Source organism: Tamandua tetradactyla, chromosome 13, assembly GCF_023851605.1.
Source record: "Tamandua tetradactyla isolate mTamTet1 chromosome 13, mTamTet1.pri, whole genome shotgun sequence".
Lineage (NCBI taxonomy): Eukaryota > Metazoa > Chordata > Mammalia > Pilosa > Myrmecophagidae > Tamandua > Tamandua tetradactyla.
In genome coordinates this window covers 5,912,461-5,929,059 of record NC_135339.1, presented here as the reverse complement: position 1 = coordinate 5,929,059, position 16,599 = coordinate 5,912,461, and the positions used below count along the sequence as shown (strand labels likewise).

At 51.0% G+C, this 16,599-nt stretch overlaps 1 protein-coding gene across 5 annotated transcripts in view; it reads right to left on the bottom strand.

Annotated features, from left to right (window-relative positions):
- Positions 1-1,769: 1,769 nt before the first annotated feature.
- OGDHL (oxoglutarate dehydrogenase L) overlaps positions 1,770-16,599 on the bottom strand; it is a 35,534-nt gene continuing 20,704 nt past the window's right edge. For 2 of the 5 annotated variants that reach the window (XM_077124637.1, XM_077124638.1), the window contains exons 15-23: positions 16,085-16,235; positions 14,058-14,185; positions 13,076-13,254; positions 11,876-11,947; positions 11,647-11,772; positions 11,224-11,296; positions 9,122-9,285; positions 8,775-8,929; positions 7,561-8,148 (exon numbers count right to left, since the gene is read on the bottom strand). In XM_077124637.1, the coding sequence (XP_076980752.1) occupies positions 8,025-8,148; positions 8,775-8,929; positions 9,122-9,285; positions 11,224-11,296; positions 11,647-11,772; positions 11,876-11,947; positions 13,076-13,254; positions 14,058-14,185; positions 16,085-16,235 (1,172 nt within the window). In that variant the 3' untranslated portion in view covers positions 7,561-8,024. Of the gene's footprint in view, positions 1,991-7,560; positions 8,149-8,774; positions 8,930-9,121; positions 9,286-11,223; positions 11,297-11,646; positions 11,773-11,875; positions 11,948-13,075; positions 13,255-14,057; positions 14,186-16,084; positions 16,236-16,599 lie in introns of those variants that run through there. The other 3 variants (XM_077124640.1, XM_077124639.1, XM_077124641.1) reach the window with 3 other exon arrangements.

Sequence of the window (16,599 nt, the reverse complement as noted above, 5' to 3'; positions counted from 1 at the left end):
AAATAAGTCCTCCAGATGATGCAGGTACCTGCTAAAGTTTGAGAACCACTGCCTAGAAAATAGGTTCCTGTGTCATGGGCTGGCAGGAACTCAGGGGAAGGGGGTGGGTGGAGGCTGGTTTTCCTCAAAATTACTCAATCTTCATATTTTGCTTTTAAAACTGAGCAAATAATTCAACAACAAAAAGACAACCCAATTCGAAAATGGACAAAGGACTTGAATAGACATTGCTCCAAAGAAGATAAATAAATGGCCAATAAGCACATGAAAAGCTGTTCGGCACCATTAATAATTAGGGAAATGCAAACCACAATGAGATACCACTTCATACTCACTAGAATACAACTGTAGAGATTCTAATTCAAGTGACCTGAGGAGCTGACCAGGCTTTGGCAGTTTGAAAGCTATTGTTTTAGTTTGCTAAAGCTGCTAGAAGGCAATATACCAGAAATGGGTTGGTTTTTACAATGGCTATTATAAAACATTTTTTTTTAATGGAAAATGGTGAGGATGTGGAGAAACTGGAACCTTCATGCATTGCTAGTAGGAATGTACAATGGAGCAACCACTGTGGAAAATTTGCAGTTCTCCAAAATGTTAGGCGTAGAATTACCATATGATCTAGCAATTCCACTTTTAGATATATACTCAAAAGAATTGAAAACAGGGACTCAAACATACTTGTACGCCAATGTTCACAGAGGCATTATTCACAGTAGACAAAAGTAAAATAACCCAAGAGTCCATGAGCAGATCAATGGATAAACAAAATGAAGTATATATATACTACATATATATTTATATAGAATACTATTATGTTTATACTTATATAGAATATTATTCATTCATAAAAAAGAGTGAAATTCTGATACATGCTACACGGATGAACCTTGAAAACATCATGCTGAGTGAAATAAACCTGACACAAAAGGACAAATATTGTCTGATCTCATTTATACTAAATAACTAAGATATGCAAATTCATAGAGAGTGGATTAGAGGTTACCAGGGGCCAGAGGGAAGGAGAAATGGGGAGTTATTACTTAATGAGCACAGAGTTTCTATTTGAGGTGATGAAAAAGTTTGGAAATAAAGAGTGTTGGCTACATGTCATTGTGATGGTAATTAATGCCACTGAATTGTACTCTTGAAATGGTTCAGCAGAAATGTTTATGTTTTTATTTCACCATAATAAAATGTTCAAAAAACTTGTAGGGCAAATCCCATCTTATTGATGGCTTTCAGATATTTCCTGTGCATTATCAAGCTGCACAAAAGTTTCAGTTCATAGTTTGAATCTGAAATATCCTTACCGTGTCTTTGGTGGGGAGCAGCTATTATTAAAGAAAGCCCCCCTTTGCCCCCTCAGTCTGTGTGGTTAGAGAGAACAACCAGGAAATGGAGCTGATTTCCATCAGCAATGCCTAGTGTGGAGTGCAAGCCTGGGTTGCTGCAGAGCCTTGGTGCTCCCACGTCATGGGGCTGGGGGGTTGGGGGTTTGGGGGTGGGTAGGGCTTGCCTGAGAGTGAAGTCAACAGAGAGGAAGTAGGTCTAAAGAGAGAGACTGCCTGCTAATAACATCATTTGAACTCCTGGGTCCCTTCTCTGGACTTGGCAGTTATAGGAAGCAATCAGTTCCTTTGCTATTATGGTAACTCAAGTTGGGTTTTCTATTACTCTCAATCAAAAGAGAACATGTTTAGTAGCTACCCGATTAGTTCCAGTTAACTCCCTTGTATCTCCTAGAAGACTGATAATACCATCTGCAAATGAAGTTTTGAGTCTTCCGTTTATCTCATTTACTTTCTTTTCCCCTCATATTGCATCAGCTAGAACGCTGAGGGAAACGGTGGCTCAAAGGGGTGACAGCAGGAATCCTTGTGTCATTTCTAACGTGGGCAGGAGTGCCTCTTAAAGCTTTATCACTGAGTACAAAACTTGCCAGAGGTTTCCAGTGTAAACTCTTTATCAAGAAGTTTTTCTTGTATTCCTGGAAGACAAAGGATTTTTATTTAGCAATAGGGTTGAATGATCTCAAATATTTGTCAGCGTTTATTGATATAAGTCACATAGCATTTCCTTTTATCCTGTTAAGAGGGACGTTCACCCTGATAGACCTTCCTATCGTTGGCCCACTGTCGTATTCACAGAGAAACTGTTCAGTCCCGTGATGAAATATTCTTTTAATTCATTGTCGAATTCAATTTGTTCATTGTTTTGGTTTGAAAGGATGTATGTCCCCTAGAAAAGCCATGTTTGAATCCTAATCCCACTTTGTAAAGGCTTTCTTCTAATCCCTATTCAGTACTTTTTGCTTGAAACTGTAATTTGATCATCTCCTGGAGATGTGATGTAATCGAGAGTGCTTGTTAAACTGGATTAGGTGACGACCTGTCTCCAACCATTTGGGTCTTGATTAGTTTCTGAAGTCCTATAAAAGAGGAAACATTTTGGAGAATAGGAGAGTCAGAAAGAGCCAGAGAAGAACGACATAGCCGTAAGAAGTGGAGAGCCCACTAGCCAGTGACCCTTGGAGATGAAGAAGGAAAACGCCTCCCGGGGAGCTTCATGAAACAGGAAGCCAGGAGAGAAAGCTAGCAGATGATGCTGTGTTTGCCATGTGCCCTTCCAGATGAGAGAGGAACCCTGACCGTGTTCACCACGTGCCCTTCCACTTGAGAGAGAAACTCTGAACTTCATCGGCCTTCTTGAACCAAAGTATCTTTCCCTGGATGCCTTAGATTGGACATTTCTATAGACTTGTTTCAATCGGATCAATTTCTTGGCCTTAGAACTGTAAACTAGCAACTTATTAAATTCCCCTTTTTAAAAGCCATTCTGTTTCTGGTATATTGCATTCCAGCAGCTAGCAAACTAGAACACTCATCTTTTATTTAGGATTTGTGCTCATTACTGACATTAATCATAACTGAATTGGACTGTACAAGATTGATCTTGTACAAATTTGATATTCTTCATGTGTTAACTTCCTAAAATAGCTGGATACTTTTTCATCTTATGTTCTGTATTCTGTCTATATAACACGGGAATTATATATTGTTGAAGATTAAGCAGAGCTCACCAAACAAGATTTTCAGCATGATTTTACTTCTCCCCTCCTCCTCACCCCACCTCCTCCTCATTTACAATCTCCCATGAGATTACCTCTCATTTGTTCAATTTGTGAAAGTTATTTTTTGAACTGACACTCATTTATGTTTTAATGTCTTCAGTGCTCTTCACTCCTACTTGCAATAATTGTTTCTCTCATATTTATTTTTCATTTTGCTGGAATATGTCTTCAGGTAACTTTTTCAGACTAGGGTTCATGGGAGATAAATCCTCTGAGTCTATGGGTGCCCAAAAATGTCTCAACTGTGCCACCCCATTTGAACTTGAATGGTTTGGTGGTTTGAAGATATCGCTGCAATGTCTTCACGTAGCCAGTGTTACCAGTCAGAAAACTGGTGTCAATCTTATCCTTAACCCTCTGCAAATGTTATGTTTTACGTCTCTGGAAGCATTTAGGAGAGTTGTCTCTATTCCTGGTGTTCAAAAAACTTGCCAAAATTTGTCAACTTTTTCCATCTTTGATGGGCCTTTTAAGTCTGAGGGCTCAAATTTTCATGCCTAGAAAACACCCTTCCATTATCTGAATATTTACCCTCCTCTTCCTTGTCTTTTCCTCCTGAAAGATGGATGTTCGGACTGTGGGACCTATATAGACCCCATGTCTGTTTTTAAAAGTTTAAACATATATACATACATATATATATATATATATTCTAGTTTGCTAGCTGCTGGAATGTGATACACCAGAAACAGAATGGCTTTTAAAAAGAGAAATTTAATAAGTTGCAAGTTTACAGTTCTAAAGCCATAAAAATGTCCAAATTAAAGCAAGATTATAGAAATGTTCAATCTAAGGCATCCAGGGAAAGATACCTTGGTTCCAGAAGGCTGATAACGTTCAGGATTTCTCTCTGAACTTGAAAGGCGCTTGGCAACATCTGCTAGCTTTCTCTCTAGGCTTCTGGTTTCATGAAGCTCCCCAGGGAGCGTTTTCCTTCTTTGTATCCAAAGGTCTCCGGCTGCCTGGGCTCTCGTGGTTCTTGTGGCTCTGTAGTTTCCTCTGTTAAAGAATTCCAGTAAACTAATCAAAGTGCACCCGGAATGGGTGGAGTCACAGCTCCCTCTAATCAAAGGTTGACACCCACAACTGGGTGTGTCACATCTCCATGGAGACAGTCTAATCAAGTTTTCAGCCTACAGTGCTGAATAGGGTTTAAAAGAAATGGCTCGCTCCACAAGCGACACAAGAAGAGTCACAAGTAGACTCTTCAAGTCTCCTAAGGCTTGTTTGTATCCAAAGGTCTCCAGCTTTTCTAGGGCATATAAATTCTTTCAGATCGGCTCTCTCTCTCTATCTATATATATCTTTGTTCTTTGTTCTGTTCTCTTGAAAGAATTCCTTGTCCTTAGTTCCAAACACATTATTTTGCTTTTTAGCTATGTCCATTCTGCTACTCAGCACATCTATCAAGGTTTTTATTTTGACAATATTTGGTATTTTCCCAACAGCTATCTAATTTGTAGAGTTTGGAGCCTTTTTGTCATGATACTGGTTTTCCTCAAAGCTGGTGATTTTGGTGCATCCCATCTTTCCATGGACTTCCTCCGTGGTCTGTCTGCCGCCTTCCTCCAATGTCAGTGATGCAGCAACCGTGCAACGCCAGAGCGCGGGGGTTCCCTGACCACCCGGGGCCCCACGCACCCCGCTTCTTGAGGGGCAACCCCAGCAGGGTGGGAGGGGCCAGCCCACCTGCTCTTTAGTTGCAGGTCCAGGAATCCCTCTTCCCATTTCCACCAACCTTCCTTGTGGCTCCTAGGAATTCCTCATAGATGTCAGTTCAGTGAAAGACTTCCTCCATGCTTTTCACTACTGCTATAGATTTTTCTTAAATATATTTTCTGGTCATTTCTATGGGTCCAGAGCCAAAGGAAACGAGAGGGCGCAGGAGCCTGTGCTCCTTTTACCACCTTAGTTGACAAAGGTGAAAAAACCAGCGTTTCCATCGAGAAACACAAGTGGAAGGAATGCACCTCGATCTCTGGACTCTGTGTCTCAGAAGTACAGACTGTGGGTATCATGGGGAGGAGTCTTGGGAGCACCTCCTAGGGGTCTCCCAGCCTTGGGGTCAACCCCTTTAGTGACAGGCAGATCCCCATTTCTGCCGGGCTCTCTATCCCATCTTTAGCCAACACTGGCCACAGATTCTTCCTTATAATCATAAACGCACCTCCCTCTGTTCCGTTCTTGCTGCCGGAGCCTCCCAGACATTTTGGTGGTCTTCAGATGCAGGAAGGGAGTGACACACAGTTCAGGTGTCTCCAGGCTAAGAGCTCAGGGGTCCCAGGGTCCTCCCTGCCTCCTGCCACCAGCCCAGCTGTATTTCCATGGTGCAAAGAAATGTGTGTTACCGGGAGAGTTTATTTCCCAGGGAAGCAATGTGGGCTTATGGAAAGGGGCCATAGTCCAGATCCACCACTTCCTTGGCAAGTGACCTCAGGCAAATAATTTCCGGTGAACCTCAATTTCCTCAAGCACAGAACAGGCATATTCCCAACACTTAAAGCCACAGCGAAGGTTAATCGGCATTTAATAATGCATGCAAAACGCCCAGCAGAGGGCCCAGAACACAACAGGTGTGCTATCGTTATTTTTACTTTGTATCACTTAGAATGCGCCTGGGTGTGGTTCAGAGCACAGCCCAACAAACTGCACTTGAGGCTGATGAAACCTAACACCCTTCTCCAACCTCTGGCCGGTATTTTCTTTAGGTTGCCCTATCCCTGCCCAATAGTCAATATTTCTGTGACTGCTCCATAGAAACCTCTTTGTTTTCCTGAAGGATTCTTCTTTCTTCAAATACCACCACCTCCAGGAAGCCTTCCCTGACAGCCCGGTAGGTTGTAAATTGTCCCATGGACCCCTGTGCCTGCCTCCATTACAACTGATACCTCAGGGCATTACACTGTTTCCACATCCCCAGCTGGAGCCCTGAATTTGCATATCAACAGGCAGATGAGCATCTGTCCTCCCCGGGCCCTGCATCTAAACACAGAAGAAGTGCTTCGGGAAGGGATGCCCAAAAGTGCTGGTTTGAAAGTATTATGTACCCCAGAAAAGCCATGTTTTCATCCTGATCCAATCTTACGGGAGCAGCCGTTTCTTTTAATCCTGATTCAATATTCTAGGTTGGGAACTTTTGATTAGATTACCGCTACAAAAATGTGGTGCGCCCAATTGTGGGTGTGATCTTCTGATTAGATGGAGACGTGAACTCCCCCCATTCCAGGCGGGTCTTGATTTGTTTACTGGAATCCTTTAAAAGAGGAAACACTGGAGAGAGCCAGAAATGACAGAGCCGACAGAAATGTTAGAGCAGAGCTAGCACAGATGCCAACACGTGGAGAACAGAGACATGGATAAGTTTGGAGATGCTTGGAGCCCAGCACACATCACCATGAAATGTCAAGCAAACCAGAACCCGGAGAGAGGCAAGGGAAACCAAGAGATGAAAGTCAGCCCTGGAGAAGTAAAGTGAGGAAACCCCGCAGGAACAGAGGCTGAAAGCAACGGAGCCCAGGAGCCAGGGCCCAGCAGCCATGTGACTACCCAGCTGACAGAGGGGTGCCAGACCCACTGACTCTCCCTGAATTAAGGTATCTTTTACTGGATGCCTTAGTTTGAACATTTCTATAGGCTTAGAACTATAAACTTGTAACTTATTAAATTTCCCTTTTTCCAGGCCACCCCAGTTCTGGTATATCGCATTCTGGCAGCTTGCAAACTAAAACAACAAACAAATGGTCTGTGTAAAGCAAAACATCCCTTGTAGTAGTTTTCCGGGGCTGCTGTAACAAAGATCCACAGACTTAACAGAAATTTACTGTCTCATGGTTCTGGAGGCTAGAAGTCTGAAATCAAGACACCACAAGGGCTATGCTTCCTCTTAAAAGACTGCATGTTCTTCACCTCTCCTCTGGCATGTGATGGGTGTTCCTTGGCTTGTGACAGCATAACGCGATCTCTGCCAACATCGCATGGCTGTCTGTCTCTCTCTATCTCTCCCTCTGTGTCCAAATTGCCTTTGCTATAAGGACACCAGTCATTGGCATGGAGCCCACACTAATCCAGTTTCCCTCATCTTAACTAATCACAGTCTCCAAAGATCCTATTTCAAAGAGGGGTTTTCATGCCCAGGACCAGGGGTGAGAACCTGAACATACCTTTTGGGGGCACACAATTCAATCCTCTCAATCTCAGCAGCTTCCCCAGCATCTCCTGCCGGGTAGCAAAACCAACCAAAGGCAAAGGAGCGGGAATGCCAACAGATTTACAAAGGTTCTCAAAGGCACACCTGTCCAAAGGAAGCAGATATTTTATCCTCTAGATGTTGATGATTTTCTCTCCCTCCATTCCCTACCCTCTCCATACCACCTTACCCCTCCCCTTATTTCACAACACGAAAAACGAAAACAGAAACAGCCCTCTTAGGCATTTTTTATTTCCCTGTGATTTGGTTTTCTACTTTGGTACCCGTGAGCTGCGGCAGCATTTCACATGGAAGCCGACACGCCTCATAAGACACGCCCCATAAAACAGAGCACACACAGATCAGACCAGCACGGCCTGGCCTCGCCTGACTATTATTGCTAAAATCTCTATTTCTAAGAGCATCAGAGATAACATTCTCGTGACTCTACAGATGAACATGGATGGGTGGGAGACAGCATATCTTTCAGGAATGGGACTCCCAGGTGGCTGTTTTCAGACATGAACAACACAATCGCTGAAAAACTGGGAAAACACCAGTACTAGCATCCCTTTCACCAGACCCAAGGCCAAAGTCGGTGGTGCACATCCCTTGGGCTCAATCGCTGGGTAAGCTTGCTTCACTCCGGCCCCCGGGACCCCTCTCCTGGGCAGGACCTCCACCCTGACCCTTTTAGGGACAGCTCTAAAAGGTCTTGCCCTCGAAGGCCTTAAGATTGAATGCAGTATCCAAGAACTTCTTCAGAGTCACCAGGTGTGTGTTCCTGTTTCCCGTGGCTGGGGCAGCCGCTGGGTCACGGCCAACATACCTGGGCAAAGAGAGACCAGATCAGGGGAGGGGTGAGCTGGGGCCATAGGTGGGCATCTGTCCGAGGAAGGCAGGCCTTGCGGCTGTGGGTTCTGCCTTTCACCCAGGACCACTACGATGGGACATGCAGCAGACTCAGCTACCCAACCGCACAGCGGGAAGGAGCTGTCCCCTCCATGCCACTGGACTCCACGCTGACCACACACAAGGCCCCAGTTCAAAGGCTTGGAGGACAAATGCCTTTTTGGGTTCCCCAGGTTTCTCCCACAGCCCCCAGAGCCTGAGCAGACTTGAAGAGACAGAGGGTCCAAGAGCCCTGAGTGCCCTAAGAGCAAAAGCAAGAGGTGTGAGGAAGGCGGGAGTTTCTCCAAGCCGCTTCTAGCTGCAGAACAAAAACCACCCTTTATTCCCCATAAAGGAGGTATCGATGGTGACTTGACCTGGCCCCGGTGACCCTCAGAGCCCCTGGGGACTAAAAGGTCCAGTCCCTCTGTTTTCAGATGAGGCCCAGAGAAAGGCAGTGGCCGGTTCCGGGAAGCACAGAACACGGGACGTGGCAGGGCCAGGGTGAGAGCGTAGGCCGCTTTCCCCGCCTTGCGGGCCACAGGCGCCCTCCTGGGTACGTACCATATGGGCCGGGCACGACCCAGCAGGGTCATGAAGCGCGGGCTGATGTAGTCATAGTAACCCATGTTTTTGTGCTCCTCCTGGCACCAGATGAGCTCGGCACCCGAGTACTTCTCTGCCTCTTGCTTGATCAAGTCGAAGGGGAACGGGGAGATCTGGGGCCGGGCAGCGAGAAAGGGAGCAATGGCCAAGGGGAGACCCAAGATGCCCAGGGCCTGGCCCCCAGGAGAGAAGCCACGGGGCCTCACCCTCAGCCCCAGCCCTGCCCCTGCCCAGCATGCCGCCTGAAGCCGGGGGGCTGGCAATCTGCCTACGCCTGCTGCTCTGGATGTGGGGTGCAGGTGCACCTGCTCCAGGCGTGTGATGACCACCTGCTCCTCCAGGCCCCGGCTGCTCCGCTCCTTCACCAGGTCGTAGTACACCTTTCCTGTGCAAAAGATGAGCCTCCGCACCTGGTCCGGAGCCCGTGCTGCAGCCCCGCTCTCGGGGATCACCCGCTGGAAGCTGGTCCCTTAAGAGACAACAGGGGACCCAGAGGGCTGCGATGGGCTCTGCACTCGGGAGCCAACCCACCTCCCCAAAAGCCCCAGGCTCTCCCTGGCCCCAGTTTTAGACCTGTGGCTGCAGTGGGCACCTCTTGAGTCAAAAGATGGCTCAGGAGACAAATGACACTCTGAGGTATCAGCACGAGAGGAAGAGAACAAGGGCTGTAGCCAAGGGCAGAGCCCCGAGAGGTTATGGATGGTGGCGGCGGGGGTGGGGTTTCTCAAGGAGCCAGACAAGGTGAGGTCATGGCCCCCTCCAGGTAGTCCCTCTCCTGCCAGAGGGCCGGGAGGAGTCCCAGGAGGGGGGACAGGCCCTGCCTCCATCAGCCCTTGCCGACCCACCCCTACTACCTGTCAGTTCTTACTTTTAAAAACTAATGGATGCTCCCTGCCAAACACGGTTACAAAAATCTCTGAGGAAATGGCCCAAAATGTCCCAGGGTCCCAGTCAAGGAGACAAGACAGGGGCCTAACTGCATGCAAGGCCAGTACGGGAGTCAAACCCAGGGGGCCTGACCCCAGTGCTGGAGCCCAGACCACCCCCCTGGACTCAGGAATGGGTGGGCAGAGGTCATGGTCAGGGTCATGTGTCAACTTGGCCAGGTGGTGGGGCCCGGTCATCTGGTCAGGCAAGCGCTGGCCGGTCTATTGCTATGAGGGCATTTCATGGACTTCAATCATGATGATGTTGGCTGCATCCACAGCTGATTCTATTTGTAATCAGCTAAGGGGAGTGTCTTCTGCAATAAGTGATGCTTAATCTAATCACTTGAAGACTTTTAAAGAGGACTCAGAAGAGACAGGCTCTCTTCCTGCTTCGGCAGCCGAGCCTTTCCCGTGGAGTTCATCCATACCCTCCATCGGAGTCACCAGCTTCACCGCCTGCCCTACAAATTCTGGACTCTTCCATCTCCACGGTTGCCCAGCCAGCCTCTCCTCAGAGTTCGTTGAGGACTTTCATTGGAGTTACCAGCTTGCGGCCTTCCCTACAGACCTTGGACTCTACATCGCCACGGTTACGTGAGACATGTTTATAAATTTTATATCTATGGACATCTCCTGCTGATTCTGTTTCTCTAGAGAACCCCAGCTAACACAGCAGAGAGCCCTTGTATGTCCACAGATTGAGGTCAACCACCGTGGCCCACTCCATAGCATGCCCCTCTGGGCCGCCACGCCCACAATCCTGAAAGCCACGCCCCCATGCCCCCACGCCCCTCCCAGCCACCACACCACTCCTGGCGTGCTATGCCAGTCCCTACTCTTCTGGCCTCCCTGCCCTTCTCCGTGCCACGCTCTGATACTGCAAGCCACGCCCCTCCTGGCCACCACACCACGCCCCCACCCTACCCTCCTGGCCACCCTGCCCCTCTGGGTGCCACTTCCGGTCCCCACTGCGCACCGCCGCCTGGGGGCTCCAGGACCACTCTGTGTGGACAGCCTGGAGCCTGCGTCCTGCTGCGGTCTGCCAGGCTCGCATCTCCACCCCTCTGCTCTCATTTCCCACACCTGCTCCTTCCAGGGCCTACGGGACCCTGACTCCCAGGTCACCTGGGGAGGAAGCTCCTGGGTAAGGGGCTCTGGCTTTTACCACCCTGGGTCCCCAGGGCCAGGACTGAATGTTTGGCTCTTGTGTGAACGAATGGACAAATGACGGACATTGCTCAATGCTCGCCTCCCTGCACTCAGCGGGTCTCCACCAGATCTCCCCTCCCAGCCTCCCCACCCCCTCCACCCCCCCCCCCCACCCTCCAGCCAGGTCAGGCCCACGGGGCAGCTGCCAGAGCCCCAGTGACTGCCTGCCCTATGCTCAGAGCCACGACCCAAGCCCAGCCCGGCCAGGCTGGCCGCAAGCCCACCCCACTGCCCACACCCAGACAGAGGGGCCCCGGGGGGGCACCTACCCACCACCATCTGGTCGAAACTGGACTTGGCTTCTGGATGCCTCAGGAGAGACTTGGGCGTGAAGATGATGAGCTGGGAGCGGAAGAGCCCCCAGCTGTCACACACCTGCCAGGCTAGGCCCTGTGGGCCGCTGACCTCCTGGTCCCTTGGTTCCCTGCCACTTGGGCCTCCTGACCCTCCTGGGCCCTCTGGGCCCCTCCCTCCTGGACCCCCCCCCCCCCCCCCGTCCCCTCCCTCCTGACCCTCCCGGCCCTCCCTGACACCCTGGGGCCCCTCCCGGCCCCACTTGAACCCCCGGGCCTCTCCCCCCCGGCCTCCCAGGTCCCTCCCTCCTGGCCCTCCCGGCCCCCTTGGGCCCCTCCCTCCCGGCCCCCCCTCCGGCCCCCCGGGCCCGCCCCGGAAGTGGCCGCGGCAGCAATCACCGGCTTGCGGAAGGGCAGCAGGATCTGCCGCCGCAGCACGTGGAAGTAGCTGGCGGGCGTGGAGCAGTTGACCACGACCCAGTTGCAGTCATACAGCTGGCTCACCTCGAAGTCCTGGGTGAAGGCCTGGGGGGCAGGGGTCGGGCTACAGGGTGTCCCTCCTCCCCAGCCTTCCCTGGGCTGCGCGCCACGCCTGGTCCCCCTGCGTCCCGGGCTGCGCGGGCCTCACCGGGTAGGCATCCGAGTCGTCATTGCTCATCTGCAGGAAGCGCTCCGGCCTCGCCGAGGAGTGCTCAGGGCCCTGAAAGGGAACGCGGGGTGGACGGAGGGGAGGGGGATGTGCTGACACACAGGGCAGAGCAGTCCTGGAGGAGTCTAGGCGGGCTTCCTGGAGGAGGTATCCTCAGTCTGGGGCCTGAACCTCAGGAGAAACCTAGACTGTGGGCACCCCAGGAGGATCTGGCCAAAGCAAAGTGTCGGAAGGCCTGGGATATGAGGACAAGGCTAAAAGCCAATGGGGTAGGCTCTTTCTACGGAATGTTCTGGCCCACAGCAGCCTCTTCACTGAGGTCCATGTAGGTACCAGGCATGGTTCTGTGTACCCCACACACTGCCTACTAATCCTGAGGAGGACAGTCATGTCCTCACTTTGGGTGGGGGGTGAGGTAAAGAGAAATGGAGGAACTACCCTGAGATTATAAAGTCAGAAACTGACAGATTAGACCTTCCACCCTTGCCCACCACTGCTCCCTGAGAGCAGAAAAACCACCCCACACTGATCAGAGCCTGTCATGTCCAAGCTGGCTCCCCATGGCACTGCCATGGCAGCCCGATTGTACAGGGTTGGGGAGGGCCTTGGCTGGGGTCACCCAGCTGGCCAATAAGACCCTCTCCCCACTTGCCCCCTGCCGACCTGGTCTGGCTGTGTGTCCATCCTCATGACATCATGTGACACTCTGCTCTTCCCCTCACCCCAAGGGTGGCACCCCAGCCCACATACCTCACCTCTGACCCCACATGCACCTACACTGCCAGGCATATTGGAAGGGACCAGAGACAGCAGAGCGCAGCATAAGTTCAGACCCTGGCTACCAGCTGTGAGACCCTGGACACACTAACTGCACCTCTCTGTGCCTCAGTTTTCTCATCTGGGAAGCATGAACTGCAGCCACCTCACTGAGGTGCAATGAGGATTGCAAGGGTTAATGCACACAGCGGGTCTGAGTGCCTGGCACATAGCAAGTCTCCAACACTGCAATACTTCTATAATTATTACTAATAGTGTCCTCAATGCCACCAGCTGCAACACGGGAGCAGGCAGGCTCCACCTTGAGCAGACCAGTGTGCCCCAGGCTGGTCCAGCAGATACCCCCAGCCCTGCAGGGAGCTGAGGCCCCCCCCACCCAGAGCTCCGGCAGGCAGCCCTCACCATGCCCTCCATGCCGTGGGGCAGCAGCAGCACGATGCCATTATGCCGCACCCACTTGGCTTGGCCAGTGCTGATGAACTGGTCGATGATGCACTGGGCCGTGTTGTGGAAGTCACCAAACTGGGCCTCCCAGAGAACCAGGGCGTTGGGGCTGGCCATGGCGTAGCCCAGCTCAAAGCCTAAATGGAAGACGCTGAACTAGAGCCTGCTGCATGCCGTCACCAGGCGGCGCCCTCCCTGCCCCCTGCCCAGGCTTCCCATCAGGCCCGGAAGAGCACATGGACTCCCTGGGGCTCAAATGCCAGGATCCCCCTTCCTGGTAGCTGCCAACCTGCCTGGACAGCCCACCCTCAGCCCTGATCTCATGCCTGGCCAGGCTCAGTATCCTCTAGACCAAGAGCCAAGTCCAAATATATCCCAAGGTGACTGGCTGGGTCCCTGGTGGGGCTACTGTGTCTGGGAAGAATAACGGGGCTGAGAGAAAAAAAAACAGGGTAAGCAGCCTGGGAAGGCAACCCAGAAGCTGGGGAGGACTCCCTGCTTGTTTCCTGGGGAACAGAGCAGAAGAGGTAAAGTCTGGGCTCCGGAAAGGGGAAGGGAACAGGGACCAGGTCCCCTTCCACTTTGGGCTAATCAGTGGTCGCACCCACAGGGGGCTCAGTGGGCATTCGGTCTGGACCCTCAGGGTCCAGTGCTCAGGGGAGGGGCCCTGATTCTCACTGAGCCCCCACCCAGGCGGTCAGGACCACCCATCTGAGTTCCCTGGGACAGGATCTCCTCTCCCCCTTGGCCTCAGCTCCAGGAAACAATTCAGCCTGTACTGAGGGCAGCCCACAACCTTGGCCTCTCAGGGACATCCCCTGACTCAGGGCACCACAGGGCCTCTCCTGCCTCCCCCAGACCCAGGCCCAGGACAGGACATAAGGTACGAAGCCAGGACACCTCTGGGTGCCCCTCTTCCCAGCAGGCCCCTCTGACCCACCCAGGACTCCGTATTCTGAGAGGGAACTATTGCACACGGTGTAGGGGGCCTGGTCAGGCCAAAGGTGGTTCATGGGGACACAAGTCCTCCGGTCAACCTCCTGGTCGTGGAGAACGTGGTGCCGGTGACTGCGGAGACAGACAGACAGACATATGGGGGGGACAGAGGAGCAGGTGAACCATGAGGAGCCCGAGACCCAGCCGGCACAGTTAGGGGGGTCCCACCTGATGAGCAGCCCTCGGCCCGGGCTGGAGCAGACCCTTGGTGATGGGCGATGGGAACGACAGCTGGTCAACCCCTGGGAGCCACACCCACCAATGCTTGCTGGCCAGGCAGCGACTGAGTCAGGCTCCAAAACACCTGGACCTCAGAGGGATGCCCCGATAAATCCCAGAGTGATTTGAACGGTGAATAAAAAAGTATTTGCAAAATTCCCTTGGGGGAATGGTGAGAAAGGGGAAAAATTCAACTTCCCCAAGTGGAATTCTTGATATTCTCACAAGCAAGGGGACAACCAAAGTGATAGGCTGAGCCCCCCATCTTGGGGGTTGTTCATATGAAACTTAACCCCACAAAGGATAGGCTAAACCTACTTAAAATTAAGCCTAAGAGTCACCCCCAAGAGAACCTCTTTTGTTGCTTGGATGTGATCTCTCTCTCTCTCTCTCTCTCTCTCTCTCTCTCTCTGTCTCTCTCTCTCGGCCAACACAACAAGCAAACTCACTGCCCTCACCCTCTTTATGTGGGACATTACTCCCAGGAGTGTGGACCTTCCTGGCAACGTGGGACAGAAATCCTAGAATGAGCTGAGACTCAGAATCAAGGGATTGAGAAAAACCCTAGAATGAGCTGAAACTCAGCATCAAGGGATTGAGAAAACCTTCTCGACTGAAATGGGGAAAAGAGAAATGAGACAAAGTAAAGTGTCATGGCTGAGAGATTCCAGAGTCGAGAGGTTATCCTGGAGGTTATGCTTACGCATTAAGTAGATATCACCTTGTTAGTCAAGACATAATGGAGAGGCTGGAGGGAACTGCCTGAAAATGTAGAGCTGTGTTCCAGTAGCCATGTTTCTTGAAGTTGATTGTATAATGATATAGCTTTCACAATGTGACTGTGTGATTGTGAAAACCTTGTGCCTGATGCTCCTTTTATCTACCTTGTCAACAGAAGAGTAAAACATATCGAATAAAAATAAATAATGGGGGAACAAATGTTAAAATAAATTTAGATTGAAATGCTAGTGATCAATGAAAGGGAGGGGTAAAGGGTATGGTATATATGAATTTTTTTCTGTTATCTTTTTATTTTTCTGAATTGATGCAAATGTTCTAAGAAATGATCGTGATGAGGAATATGCAACTATGTGATAATATTGTGAACTACTGATTATATAAGTAGAATAGAATGATCATAAGTTAAGAATGCTTGTGTTTGTTTGTTGTTATAGTTTAAAAAAATTTTTTTAATTAATAAAAAAAACACCTGGACCTCAAGCCAGAACAAATACAATGGGTACAACTGATAAGAGTAAAGGCTTCCATTTAGATTCAAAAACTCAACTACCGAAAAGCAAGTTAGGGAGAGCTGGCTTGACAGCCATTCACACCACACAAAAAGGATCTTGGGGACCAGAGAAGACCACAAGCTAGACACAGCCAACAACCTGGGCCAAGTGGTTGGCTCTGCCTGCTTGCTCCCTGGGGGTCAAGGAGGGGCCCAGAGGCCCTCTGATGGCTTGGCCCTGAGGGTGGGGGCTAGTGAAGCTGACAAAGTTCCTGTGAACACCTCAACCAGACAAGGCCCCCACCCCCCACCCCAGACTCCCCAAACAAGATCCAGGGAGAAGAGAAAGGGCTGCTCTACCTCCATAGGTCCCGTGCTGACTTGGAGACCCCAAGCGGAACTCTGAGCTCTCCATCACCCCATCTGGTCAGCGGGGATGAGGTCCATTCCTCCAAAGTGGGATACAGGCCAGACAAGTCCAGACACCCCCTCGGGGGTCCTGAGCCTGCCGCTGCCCTCACCTGAACGTGCCCCTCTCCACATCCTGCCCACTGAGCCGCACATGGATGCCCTCCTTCAGCAGGGAGCCGAAAGCCATGTACTCAGCCAGGGCCCAGTCCACTGTCCGCTTCTTAGTCATGTCTGCTCGGGCCCGCAGGATGCGAGACAGGCCTGCAGGGGGAAGGGCTGGCCTGAGGGCTCGGGACTGGTGTGTACAGACTCAGCACAACCCCTATCCATCCACCCACCCACACAGAGGAGGGCCCCGACACCCGGTGCCCCCTCCCCTAGCAGCCCCCAGCCTCCAGCAGGTCCAGTGAGCCCCTCAAGCCAGCATCCCAGCCTCCCTCCCTGGAGAGAAGTGGCCGGTGACTCCTAACCACTGCCATGTGCAAACTGACACCCTATGGAGGGAATCTTGTTCCTCTCCCCATTCTCCAAATAAGGAGACTGAGGCTTCAAAACGCTAAGCCATTTGCCCAAGATCACACAGCTAGGAAAGTGCATCAATCGCTGCCCAGGCTTCCGGCACCCA